We start from the raw sequence: 13,700 nt of genomic DNA on the forward strand, positions 1-13,700 counted from the left end.
GCAGAGCTCTGAAGAAGAATAATATGGATTCAAAACATCAACTCTGTTTCTCTCTCCACAGATGCTGCCAGATCTGCTGAATTCTTCCAGCTTTTTCTGTTTTTATTTTTATAAAGATTTATTAAAATCCATATTAGTCAGCGACCATTGCATTCCCTTAGGATTTGCTGATGATACCAAAATTGTAGGTGTGGCAAACAGTGAAGATTATATCAATCAACTGCAAAGGGACATAGATAGGCTAGCAGTGACAGGTGGAATTTAATACGAGAAGTGTGAAGTGATGCATGTTTCCAGAAAGGTTAGGGAGAAGCAATGTATACTTAATGCTCCAATTCTAGAGTGTTTTCAGTTACAGAGGGATCTGGGTTTGAGGGGGTCAAGAGAAGGTTTATCAGAATAGTTCCAGCGATGAGTTATAAAGATTATGTTGAGGAAGCAAGGGTTTGTTGTTCTCAATGGAGTAAAAAGAGATTGAGGAGAGCTCGGATAGGGGTGTACAGGATTATGACAAGCTTCGAAAAGCCTAGTCCAAATTTGCACCCTCAGTGTTTCCTGTAGTTCTTTGAATTTCTTACCTAGCAGGATCTGTGCAAGAAGGAATATGTACTACACAGTAAAGATGCTTTATTTATAAAATACCTTTATGACAGGCAGTAAGTTATTGAAGGCCTTGTTTCACTTGAATCATGTAAAACAGAATTGGATATCATTCAAGTGAACATACAACCAACAAAATCTGCCTACTCCTAATTACTAAAAGTGCTGACAATTAAAAGCTATATCTTGATGCCAAACTAATAAGATTACAAAGGGTCCCACTGCAATAAACTCTATTGTTCCTACTCTGTTAGGATGGCTTACTGTAATCAGAATATTTATCCAAGTTTTGTTTTGACTCCTCCCAAGATTAGAATCCTTGGATATTTAACATTTTAATATTCCTCTAATGCAATTAAATTTCAGTATCAACAACATTGGCATTGATTACAAACACACAGTCACCATCTGTACAGTGCGAGTCCACAGACCTGATTAATTAGGCAGAACGGATGAATAATTTAAGCTCATCTGAAACCCTCAGTCATGCTATTGTCCTAATTCACCAATAGTAAACTTCAGAAATGAACTCAACCAGAATCAGCAGGCACTTGCGTGGTTAGTGGAACTTATTCTGAGGAGATAAATTCTCCCAAATGCAAAATTATATGTTTAAATTCCAGAATGGACATTATCATGAAAATGAAGATCAAAGACCCTGAAAAGCGCCAAAACTGACCAATTATACATAATTGAAGAATGTTTATCCTGCAAACGTTTGCTCAATGTCAGATGAAAAAGCATTATGTTCCTAAACTAGATCTTATTAAATAATGATTGAACATTTATACTGATACCTACAAAATTTATCATTTATCATACACAGGCTTCTCAAGGATAATAGCTGCCAAGGTCTCCGTTTTGATTAAATTAGGGCAGTTACGGTGCTATTTTCCCTGCTTTAGTTCGATTTCAGTACTCATGCACTAGATTAGATAATTTATTAATAGCCCCAATTACAGTTCCTCAACCATGCTTTCCTAAATCAGTTCTCACTGGGTTTATATGTGTTTGTAATGAGGCAAAGAGAAACTTTAATGTGGAACACATCCAAATGTATCATTTAAATGAAGTAGCACAACCTGATTTACTGAAATTATGTGGGTCCAAGACGATGCCAGTTGAAATGACTGCTCTGCCTTTACTTCTAACCAATATTTAGATGTGGAGAGAGTCTCGAGAAGTTAGAACTATTTTCTTGCCCGCATTACAGGAGAAAAATTTAAGGGTGTTCCGATAGGGGTCTTCAAACTTATGGCAGATTATGACTGATGAAATAACACAATTTTAAAGTGACCCCAAAATAATTAGAAGGAAACAAGATTTGTTTTTAAACACTGGGTAGAGTGTGGATTAGTCTCATAAGGTGTTCTGGAAGGATTTTTTGAAAATTGTTAGGGAAACAGAAACGTTGAAGGGTCTGCAGAGAAGATGCAGGAGATAACTAGCTGGCTCAAGAAAATAAAGATCACCACCAAGAGACTCATTACGTCAAAGGTCTGTTTCTGTGCTGCCACATTCTAGAATTCAATAAAATCATATCCTAAAAGCAGGATTGCTTTAAGTGAACAAAAAACAAAACTCCCCACAGCATTTACTTAGATGTCCTCCAAGTAAAAGCACTGTAAATTATTAAATTAATACCAGTAGCACAACATTGAATAGAATAACAGCAAACAAGCCCTACTGAAATTCCATACTGAATTACAAGATATCATATTGGTATTTAGGGTTTACCTTCTTCATACTACATTAATCAGACCTTTTGCAAAATCTATAATTGAAACGGCTAAGGTTCAAATTAATATCTGTTTCCAACAACAGACCAATGCTGCAAAATGGGCCAGTGAAAAACAGCAAAAGTTATACTGAGATACAAACTGTCAATAACCTAGCATCAAAACTGTTTTACTAAATTCCATTCAAACAAATAACAAAGTAAGATCCGTATGTATATATGTATTTACACACACGGAGTGCCTTTCACAAACTCAGAATTTTACAGCCAATGAAGTACTTCAGAAGTGCAGAAGTCTAGTCTCTGTTGTAATGAAGTGTAGTAAGAAGTCTCACCAGATTAAATTCCAACAGACTTTAACCTGGTGTTGTGAGACTTCTTACTGTGCTTACCCGTCCAATGCCGGCATCTCCATGTAATGAAGTGTGGCAGTCAATTCACACACAAGCTCCCACAAGCAGCAATATAATAACCAAATAATCTGTTTCAGCCATTTTGATTGGAGGATATATATTGACCACGAATAACATTCCCACTCTTCTTCAAAATAGTGCTATGAATTTTTTTTACATCCACCTGCGAGAGTAGACTGGGCCTGTTTAGTGTCAGATTGAGACACCATCTGCATAAATAGTCTGATGATTTATCTCTTGAGTAACACCTAATTCAAACTGTTCCCACAACCAGTGACAGATTTGCAACCAACACATCAGCCTGGTGTTATTTGCTCAAAATACTCCAGACAAAAAATACCTCCAACAGAAATCACCTTTGGAATGACAGAAACTACAGTTGAAATTATCTAGTTATCATACGGGAGGAGTTCTTCACAGTTCAAATATAAAATTTTTCACTTGGTGATTCAATATTGTCACAGACAGTTCTCAGCTTCAGCAGAATCAGTTGCTACCATACACAGTCTAAGCATCTTATTTTTTGGGAGTTGACTAAAATTGCATATTAATACTTGTACAGTAGTGTGAGACCCAAGGCCCTTGCAACCTAAATTGGACATCCATGCTGTTTGCTTTTATACTTCTTCAATCTCTCCATTAGCAGGACTAAGTCATTAAGCAGCTTTATTCCACAACAAGGCAGTGTACAGAGCAAGTTATGATCTGGTCTACTTAGTTCAATCAGTAAAACTTATCCATACAATTATATTAAAATAGTGAAAAGGCTATAATAATGAATTGCTCAACTTTAGTTAGTTCTCTTTCAGAGTAGCTCCTCTCTATTATGTTCCACAGTCTGGTGGAGAGCCTTGCTCCCTCTGCTATAATATAGATGATGAGTGAACAGGAGGAGATGATGACCAGTGGTATTATCGCGAGATTATTAATCCAGAAACTCAGATGTTTTGGGGACCCAGATTCGAATCTCACCACGGCAGATAGTGAAATTTGAATTCAATAAAAAATATCTGGAATTAAGATTCTACTGATGACCATGAAACCATTGAAGATTTTCGGAAAAACCCATCTGGTTCACTAATTTCCTTATCTGGTCTGGCCTACATGTGACTCCAGAGCTACAGCAATGTGGTCGACTCTCAACTGCCCTCAGGCAACTAGGGATGGACAATAAATGCTGTCCAGCCAGCAACACCCATGTCCCACGAATGAATAATTTAAAAAATTCCCAGAAGGAACAGAATTACAGGGACACCAGCAAACTTTAATGTGGATAAGTGATAATCACTTATTGGTATCTGTTGCAAAGACAGTTAGTTTCCTGCCCCACTCAACCCATCTACCAATAATGTTTACAACTCCATACGAGAACATAAGAAATCAGAGCTGGAGTAGGCCAGTTGATCTTTCAAGCCCGAGTTTCTATATTGACACTGCAACAAAGTTGTGAAAAACCCCTAGTTGCCCAACTCCAGCGCCTGTTCAGGCACACCAAGGGAAAATTTAACATGGCCAATGCATCTAACCAGCACACTTTTACCCGAACAGGCGCCGAGTGTGGCGACTAGGGGATTTTCACAGTGGCTTCATTGCTGTTTTAATGTAAGCCTACTTGTGACAATAATAAATAAACTTTTTAAAACTCTTTTGGACTGTGGGAGGAAACCTACACAGACACGGGGAGAACGTGCAGACTCCGCACAGACAGTAACCGAGACTGGAATCAAACCCGGGTCCATGGTGCTGAGGCAGCAGTTCTAACTACCGTGCAGCCCTGATCACCATATTCCTGAATTCCCAAAAAACTATCAGCTTCTGACTTGAATATATTTGCGTTCCAGATTGTCCAGCTAGGGGCAACATTTTCACAGCAGCTAGCCTGTCAAGTCACTTAAATATTTTAATGGGTTTCAATTAGATCACCCATCATTCTTTTGAGCTTCAGGGAATTTGAGCCTAATCTACTCAAGTTTCTCCTGAGAGAACCCCTCAGCCCTCCAGGGAAAGTATATAGTTGCTCTAAATAATACTGAACAAGCACAGTACTGGGACGATCATCAACTCATTTAGTGCTTCAATGAAGGATGTTATTAGATACATATCTTTTGGCCTGGAAAATGCACATACAGCAACACTAGATGCACATTACAATCTGTCTTACAAAACAAAAAATCAGCTGAACTGAAGAAAGCTGAAGGTTGTCAAGGTTTTCCCCCATTTGACAAAACTATAAATACATTTCATTATTTAGTTGAAGAAGAATGTAAGTACATAATAGTGTGCAGTTATTCTGTCAATTCTGCTTTGGTATTTTCTACTCTTCAGTAACACAGAAGTGTCGGCATTGCAAAACTGAAACAACAGTAAACGCCTGCAGGAAGATCATTTTCACATCCTTTGGCTTGCAATGGAGCAGAACTAACTTCAGATTAGACAAGAAATGTTCAGGGGGGTCTGATAGACTCATGGGCACTTTATAAACTTAAACCGTGCTAAATGTTCTGAAAATGCAGCTGCTCCTATCTGTACATTTGAAACGTAAGTTCACATTTTCAGAATTCCTGATCGTATGGGTGGAATTCATAACCAAACAATATAACAGGGACCTTCAGAAGAAGTAGAAGCAGGATTAGGTCAAGGATTTTCAAGCCTATTCAGTCATTCAATAGGACATGGCTGATCTGATTCCAGTCTCAACTCCACTTTCCTGCTCCTTTCCCATAACCCTCGGCTCCCCTGTATAGTTTAAGAATTTATCTATCTCAGCGTTGAATATATATTCAATAAGTCAGCCTCTACAACGCTTTGGGGCTACTACTTTAGACCTGTAATGCAAAATGACTACAGCTTGAAGTAGTTTTTTGGAGGACTTTAGGAATAAATCTGAGCATCCCTACCCCCATTCACAATGAGAAACTATTCAATTATATCTCAAATGTTACCAACCCAATTCAACTCTCCCATAATTTTAGACTGTGACTAGCCTCTTCAGTTAGAATAAAACAATGTTTTAAAACATTGAATATTGTTTCATTATACTTTTCATGTTAATTCGTTAATTACATAATTTACATGCAGTGGATACGTCAATTTCTTACGACGCATTAAATAATTCATATAAACGCCATATCATTTCATGGCAATGTTTTGATATGCCTGGTCAGTATGGAGTAAAGGTATTGCAACAATGTCTGTAGTGCACGTAAAGACTTTGGCGCACTACAGATGCAGTATCTTCAGTATGTACGCACATACCATGGACACTCTGCTTCCGTCAGCCGACTTCACAGCGACTTAAAGCCTTTGTAAACGCTTTTTACTGCAAAGGGAAGATAAACCAACTTTAAGGAAAGGTCGACGTATTCTGTAGCATGTAAAGAGTAATGTAACTGTTTTGAATTATTACAAGCACATGCAACAAGTTAGCTGAAGCCCAAAGTGGATGAATGACTGTTTCATGCTTGCAATTATGAGGCACCTTTGGTAACTGCGAAGGATAAAATGGAAACATGCCATCACAGCATTCTTAAAAATAAATTCTGCAAAGCACAAAAGGAAAAAAATCAGTTCTACTGTGCAGTTTTGTAAACTTATCAGAGACATTGTACTACAGTAGAAAATGTTGTGCACTAACAAACCATATACATTTTAGGGTGTCACACCCTTACCTTTTTGTCTTTGCTTTTCTTGTTATTTTGTTGTATCCCAAACATTTTTTCAATCCCAAACAGTTTACTTGTCAGTTCGCTCTTTTGAGATACAGTGCGAAAAGGCTGGCCTAAGCCACTTCCAACTCTATACTTTTCCGTCTGAATCTTGCTCATTGGAGGGGGTAGATCCTGCTTCAGCGTACTACAATTCACACTGGACAGTCCATCCGTGGATTCTGCGTAGGATTCCTGATCACTGCTGCTACAGTACTGCCAGTCTTTACGGATATGAAGAGGAAGCCACCTTGGAGTTGAACAAGGAGCACTGTTCACTACATCGGATTTTTTAGCCGAAGTAAACACAGACCACGGAGACGTTCCTGGAACATCAAGCCGAGAACTAGGACCAAGGTGTCTGTTACCATTAAGTAAAGAGCAATCATTCTGTGCCAAATCGGAAAGTCGAGGTGCATGGAATTTGCCTTCCAGGTCAGGACGACAACCATTCCACTGAGAAGTACCTTGCATTTGCCCTTTACCTGGAACGTTATTCCAGGCACCGTGGGGGCCATGTTTGTTTGAGTTGGTGCCCAAATCAACAACCAAAACTCTATTGTTCTTTTCCTCCTGACTATAGCATCCAATTCCACTATCACTGTTACTACCAGTGCTATTGTTCTGCTGTCCATCGGATAAGTCCCCGTCAAGAAAAGCTCTTGCACGCATACTTTCAAATGACTCTCCCATGTCCTTGTACAACACCGATACAAACTGGAGAACAGGTTGAGAGGAAAGAGGAAACTCCAAGCAACCATTGGTATCTGGATCTGGTGTGCACTCGATAGTAAATCGCCTAGCAATACCCTGGTGAATTTTGTGCTGGCAGAGGTCTGGGTCTACCATGAAGACATGACACGAAGTCCTCAGTCCACCATCATTTTCACTAGCAAGGCTATGATCATCAGACATCTGCATGGTGACCAGTCCAAAGAATCTTCGGTCATCTGGGCACACAGCACTAAAGGCCAATTTTTCTGCAGGGTACACAGCCAGTACAACATTTTTGTCATTGAATAACTTAATGCTGTCATGCATTATCTTCATTAGGACAAGGGAGTGAATCTTTTGCTCAGCACGCAAGCGTCGCATGCAACCACGAATGGCCTGTAAGCTATCATTTTCCAGATTTGAACTAGTTGAAGGCAATTCAATGGAACCCAAGTAGCCTACCATCATCCCAACATTCAAAATGCTAGCATCTAGGACAAATCCATCTTGGTTTTCAAGGCCATTCACAAAAACAGAGTCATCATTCAATACCTTCTTTACTTCTTCTTCAGAAAGTGAATTGTGGTTTGTTTTTGCACTTCCACGTCTGGTCGGAAATCCACTGGCTTTTTCAGCCACTTGTCTTTGTTGCTGTATACAAGTCCTACCACACTTGGCAGGATTACCGGAATTGTCAAAAAGCATTTTGAATATGCCGCCTGATTGTACATCGGCAACAACCTTTTCAGCTCTGTTCAGACCCAGTACTTTTGACTTTGGCTTACTGTTCATCCAAGCCACTTTGGCTTCATTGAAATAAAGTTCCTCATCACTAGAACCTGTGTCAGAGTGGTTATTACCCTCAGCAATGACAAGTCGCAGCACTCCTGTGCACTGTCCTATCAGTTTCACAACATCTTCGTGAGAGGCTTTAGAGACATTAATGTCATTAACGTTAAGTATGCGATCACCAGATCGAAGCCCAACATAGTGTGCTGGGCTTCCTTTCAGAATGCAGCTAAGCACACAGGGGGCTTGGCCAGAAAGAGTGAATCCATATCCAGTTCGCCCTCTGGCAATATCCACATTCCTCATCCGAAGAGCAGGATTGCTGCTTGAACGATGTTTCACTTGATCAGCTTGTCTATGCATTGTTTATTTATATTCCTCCCACCGCACAATGGTAAACTTGAAACAGTATCAAAATGGCCAGGGAGCAATCAGTTGTGTGTTTCAGGAGAAAGCTCATTGTAGCCATGCCTTTAAACGCCTCTCCAACTCATGCAAGCTGTCCCAATAAAACTACCTGAAATGAAAAATATAGTATGTATCAAACCATAAGCTTCAACTGGGAAAGACAGTAAATTTTTAAACTTTAACACAAGTCTTTCATTTCATTTGGGAGCACTCCTGGTTTATTGGAGAAAAGTTCTCAAAATCAAACAAGTAGTACTTGTGTACAGGAGAATTTCATACTAAATTGGCAGTTTTTGACCTTTGTGCTTTGCGATGATAAGAATCCAGGCTGGTGCAGGTCTGTTAAGTGAACTATCCAACAACAATTTATCCTCTTATATACATTGTAGTTTCAGAATTTGACCTTGTTTACAAGGCAGGTGGAATTCTAATTCATATCAGAGACTTCTTTTTAAAAATCCTCACCAGAGACAGCATTTTCTTCTCCAAAAAAGATAGTTTTTTTTTGTAGGCTTACTAACTAAAAACTGCTTGGAGAAAAAAATGGAAGGAAAACAATCCATTTGTCAAGAACTTAAGAAATATGTTCCATCACCACATTTTTACAGCATACAGTAGATCAGATAAACTTGCACAGAACACAAACCAAGTAGAAAATTGTATTGCAAATGCATGCAACAGAAAAATTAAACAGCCACTGAACTCTTAGTAAATTAAATTGATTGTACTGATGTTATTTTAAATATGATTCAAATAAAAACGATACCAAATAACAAAGCTTTATAGTAATCAATCTTCTGCATAATTTCAATGTAAATATTTTAGACTGCAGCAAATTTATAATGCCTCAAAATCCAGATGTTCACATCTATATGCCCATAAATAATCAAGGGCTCCCAAAAGTCTCTCGGGTTAAATAATTAAATCTCCCTCATACTTGCAATTCGCACAGGTTTTAAAACTTACCCCACAAGAGCTGGAAAACACGTTTAAAGTAATACAGTGGGGAACGCCGCATTCGTAAAGATGCCCGGTTTGAGACCAAAAAAGTAAGCCAAAATCTATCTGGAAAAGGGAGATGGACAGGGACAAGGCTCACTTTGTTTGACTTCGTGGGTTGCCAGGATTACAGCCACTTGGGCGCGGTTTTAAAGGCTTCCTTTATATATAAATAAAAATATATAATCTGATGGGCAAAACTCACTTACACAAGTTTGATTTATAACCGTCGTGTTTGGGCGCTATAAAGATAAGGACATCACACCCAGGCCAAGCCCAGAATGATGAGCTTTTTGTCTTGCGTGGCAAAGCAGAGAAATACAAAACTAGACAATGGCACAACCTTGAATGAAATCCAACAACTCGCACAATAAAAACAATTCATCAATACACCATGGAAGGCGTTACTTTCCCAGTCTTTTACATACCTACTCATTTTATTTCCAAATCCAATGAGGATTCAAAGCATTAGCACATTGCACTGCTTACATAAATGGAAGACCGTTTCCCCCACCCCCCTTGGGGATCACTCCAAATGGCTCCTAGCTCTCAAACTTTGGAGAGAGAGACTTCTCTTAAGAAAAAAACTTCCACAAGGGGGCGGGGTCAGGGTCGGTTGGGCGGGGTCGAGGCCTTCTCCCGGGCCTGATTGACGGGCATCTTCGCCAATCAGCGTCGCGGATGTGTGTTTCGGCCCTGTCGCTAAGGGCAACCGCGACGCCGATTGGAGGACGAGGGCCGTCAATCAGCTGACGGTGCCCGCCCCTCCGCTCTCGCTCTGCCTTGAGCGTCGGTTAGGCTGAAGCGCGAGACCGCCCCGAGCCGCCCGTTGGGCTGCAGGCGCTCGCCAGGACTTGATTGACGGACGACTCCGCCAATGAGCGTCGCCGATGTGTGTTTTGGGCGCCGTCACTAAGGGCAACCGCCACACCGATTGGAGGAGGGGGGCCGTCGATCACCTCAAAGTGTCCGCGCCCCCTCTGGGGCAATGACTGAGCACCGGTTTGGTTGAAGCCGCCAGTTGGGCTGAAAGCTGCCGGCCCGTTTCTGCCTCTCATGTAAGGTTTGACTCACCGCCGGTTAGATTCAAAAGCAAGACTTCCTTGAGCCGCGACCAAACATTGTCCTTTCCAAACTTATTGTAAAAAATAAAATTAACCAAGTATTGATTCCCCCCCCCACCTATTATAATCGACGTCGTTTGTTTTTTTTAAAAAAATTAAAAATAACCTTTTTTAAAACTATTCTCCCGATTTAAGTGTTAAAAATTAAACGGGTCAAACTGGTTTTCAGAGAATCTTCCACAAGTTTTTATTGTTTATCCGACCTTTCCCGGCCAGAGACAGGCGCTCGAGCGCGGCTGATCCGTTAAGTTTTGAATTGGGATGTCGGTTAAGAGCGTTGATATTTGAATTGGAAATGGTTTGTTTGATAAAAGCTCCATCGTGGGCCCTTTCAATCGTATCCGGAGTGAACCATCTTGTGCCAAAATTTAAACTGCAAACCTTAATAAAATATCTTGGGAGTTCCTGACCTGGATTATAACAGTAAGAAGTCTCACAACACCAGGTTAAAGTCCAACAGGTTTATTTGGTAGCACAAGCCACAAGCTTTCGGAGCGCTGCTCCTTCGTCAGGTAAGTGGGAGTTCTATTCATAAACAGGGCATAGAAAGACACAAACTCAATTTACAAAATAATGGTTGGAATGTGAGTCTTTACAGGTAATCAAGTCTTAAAGGTACAGACAATGTGAGTGGAGAGAGGGTTAAGCACAGGTTAAAGAGATTTGTATTGTCTCCAGCCAGGACAGTTGGTGAGATTCTGCAAACCCAGGCAAGTCGTGGGGGTTACAGATAGTGTGACAAGATCCCGGTTGAGGCCGTCCTCATGTGTGCGGAACTTGGCTATCAGTTTCTGCTCAGCGATTCTGCGTTGTGTGTCGTGAAGGCCACCTTGGAGAACGCTTACCCGAAGATCAGAGGCTGAATGCCCGTGACTGCTGAAGTGTTCCCCAACAAGAAGAGAACAGTCTTGCCTGGTGATTGTCGAGCGGTGTTCATTCATTCGTTGTCGTAGTGTCTGCGTGGTCTCCCCAATGTACCATGCCTTGGGACATCCTTTCCTGCAGTGTATCAGGTAGACAACGTTGGTGTCGTGGTCACTGTTCTCCTGAAGGCTGGGTAGTTTGCTGCGGACAATGGTCCGTTTGAGGTTGTGCAGTTGTTTGAAGGCAAGAAGTAGGGGCGTGGGGATGGCCTGGGCGAGATGTTCGTCTTCATCGATGACATGTTCATCGATGACCATGGACTACTCTCTGGAATCGGTTGCATTCTTGGACACGCGCATCTTCATCATAGAACATAGAACATTACAGCACAGAACAGGCCCTTCGGCCCACGATGTTGTGCCGACCTTCATCTGAAACCAAGATCAAGCTATCCCACTCCCTACCATCCTGGTGTGCTCCATGTGCCTATCCAATAACCGCTTAAATGTTCCTAAAGTGTCTGACTCCACTATCACTGCAGGCAGTCCATTCCACACCCCAACCACACTCTGCGTGAAGAACCTACCTCTGATATCCTTCCTATATCTCCCACCATGAACCCTATAGTTATGCCCCCTTGTAATAGCTCCCTCCACCCGAGGAAATAGTCTTTGAACGTTCACTCGATCTATCCCCTTCATCATTTTATAAACCTCTATTAAGTCTCCCCTCAATCTCCTCTGCTCCAGAGAGAACAGCCCCAGCTCCCTCAACCTTTCCTCATAAGACCGACACTCCAAACCAGGCAGCATCCTGGTAAATCTCCTCTGCACTCTTTCCAGCGCTTCCACATCCTTCTTATAGTGAGGTGACCAGAACTGCACGCATCAAGGACGGTCACCTCAGCACTTCACTGTACTGCAAGCCCACAGATAACCTCATGATGCTCCACTTCTCCAGCTTCCACCCTAAATACGCTAAAGAAGCCATCCCCTATGGACAAGCCCTGTGTATACACAGGATCTGCTCAGATGATCGCAACAGACACATCCAGACCATAGAACCATAGAAAATTACAGCTCAGAAACAGGCCTTTTGGCCCTTCTTGTCTGTACCGAACCATTTTTTGCCTAGTCCCACTGACCTGCACTTGCACCATATCCCTCCACACCCCTCTCATCCATGAACCCATCCAAGTTTTTCTTAAATGTTAAAAGCATTTACCACTTCATCCGGCAGCTCATTCCACACTCCCACCACTCTCTGCGTGAAGAGGCCCCCCCCCCTAATATTCCCTTTAAACTTTTCTCCTTTCACCCTTAACCCCATGCCCTCTGGTTTTTTTCTCCCCTAGCCTCAGCGGAAAAAGTCTGCTTGCATTCACTCTATCGATACCCATCAAAATCTTATACACCTCTATAAAATCTCCCCTCAATCTTCTACGCTCCAGGGAATAAAGTCCCAACCTATTCAATCTCTCTCTGTAACTCAGCTTCTCAAATCCCGGCAACATCCTTGTGAACCTTCTCTGCACTCTTTCAACCTTATTTACATCCTTCCTGTAACTGGGAGACCAAAACTGTACACAATACTCCAAATTCGGCCTCACCAATGCCTTATATAACCTTACCATAACACTCCAACTTTTATACTCGATACTTCGATTTATAAAGGCCAATGTACCAAAGGCACTCTTTACGACCCTATCCACCTGTGATGTCACTTTTAGGGAATTCTGTACCTGTATTCCCATATCCCTCTGTTCAACTGCACTCTTCAGAGTCCTACCATTTACCCTGTACGTTCTACTTTGGTTTGTCCTTCCAATGTGCAATATCTCACACTTGTCTGCGTTAAATTCCATTTGCCATTTTTCAGCCCATTTTTCTAGTTGGTCCAAATCCCTCTGCAAGCTTTGAAAACCTTCCTCACTGTCCACTACACCTCCAGTCTTTGTATCATCAGCAAACTTGCTGATCCAATTGACCACATTATCATCCAGATCATTGATATAGATGACAAACAACAATGGACCCAACACTGATCCCTGCGGCACACCACTAGTCACAGGCCTCCACTCAGAGAAGCAATCCTCCACTGCCACTCTCTGGCTTCTTCCATTGAGCCAATGTCTAATCCAATTTACTACCTCCCCATGTATACCTAGCGACTGAACCTTCCTAACTAACCTCCCATGAGGGACCTTGTCAAAGGCCTTGCTGAAATCCAGGTAGACAACATCCACCGCCTTCCCTTCATCCACTTTCCTGGTAACCTCCTCGAAAAACTCTAATAGATTGGTCAAACATGACCTATCACGCACAAAGCCATGTTGACTCTCCCAAAT

At 41.4% G+C, this 13,700-nt stretch overlaps 1 protein-coding gene across 2 annotated transcripts; it reads right to left on the reverse strand.

The window, feature by feature from the left end:
• Positions 1-1,511: 1,511 nt before the first annotated feature.
• Positions 1,512-9,927, reverse strand: LOC144495165 (regulator of G-protein signaling 12-like). 2 transcript variants are annotated; one of them, XM_078215157.1, is made up of 3 exons: positions 9,794-9,927; positions 6,420-8,475; positions 1,512-6,070 (listed from the first exon to the last, which is right to left on the reverse strand). In XM_078215157.1, exons 2-3 carry the CDS (start codon positions 8,319-8,321, stop codon positions 6,068-6,070), a joined length of 1,905 nt encoding a protein of 634 aa, XP_078071283.1. In that variant the 5' UTR covers positions 8,322-8,475; positions 9,794-9,927; the 3' UTR covers positions 1,512-6,067. The 2 variants fall into 2 exon arrangements, with proteins under 2 accessions (XP_078071283.1, XP_078071284.1); XM_078215158.1 differs by having other exon boundaries at positions 6,420-8,471; positions 9,790-9,853.
• Positions 9,928-13,700: the final 3,773 nt, after the last annotated feature.

The sequence above is a fragment of the Mustelus asterias genome, chromosome 6, assembly GCF_964213995.1.
Source record: "Mustelus asterias chromosome 6, sMusAst1.hap1.1, whole genome shotgun sequence".
In the NCBI taxonomy this organism is placed as follows: domain Eukaryota; kingdom Metazoa; phylum Chordata; class Chondrichthyes; order Carcharhiniformes; family Triakidae; genus Mustelus; species Mustelus asterias.

Coding starts and splice junctions, on each gene's coding strand:
- LOC144495165 (XM_078215157.1), bottom strand. CDS start 8,321: ATGCATAGACAAGCTGATCAAGTGAAACATCGTTCAAGCAGCAATCCT.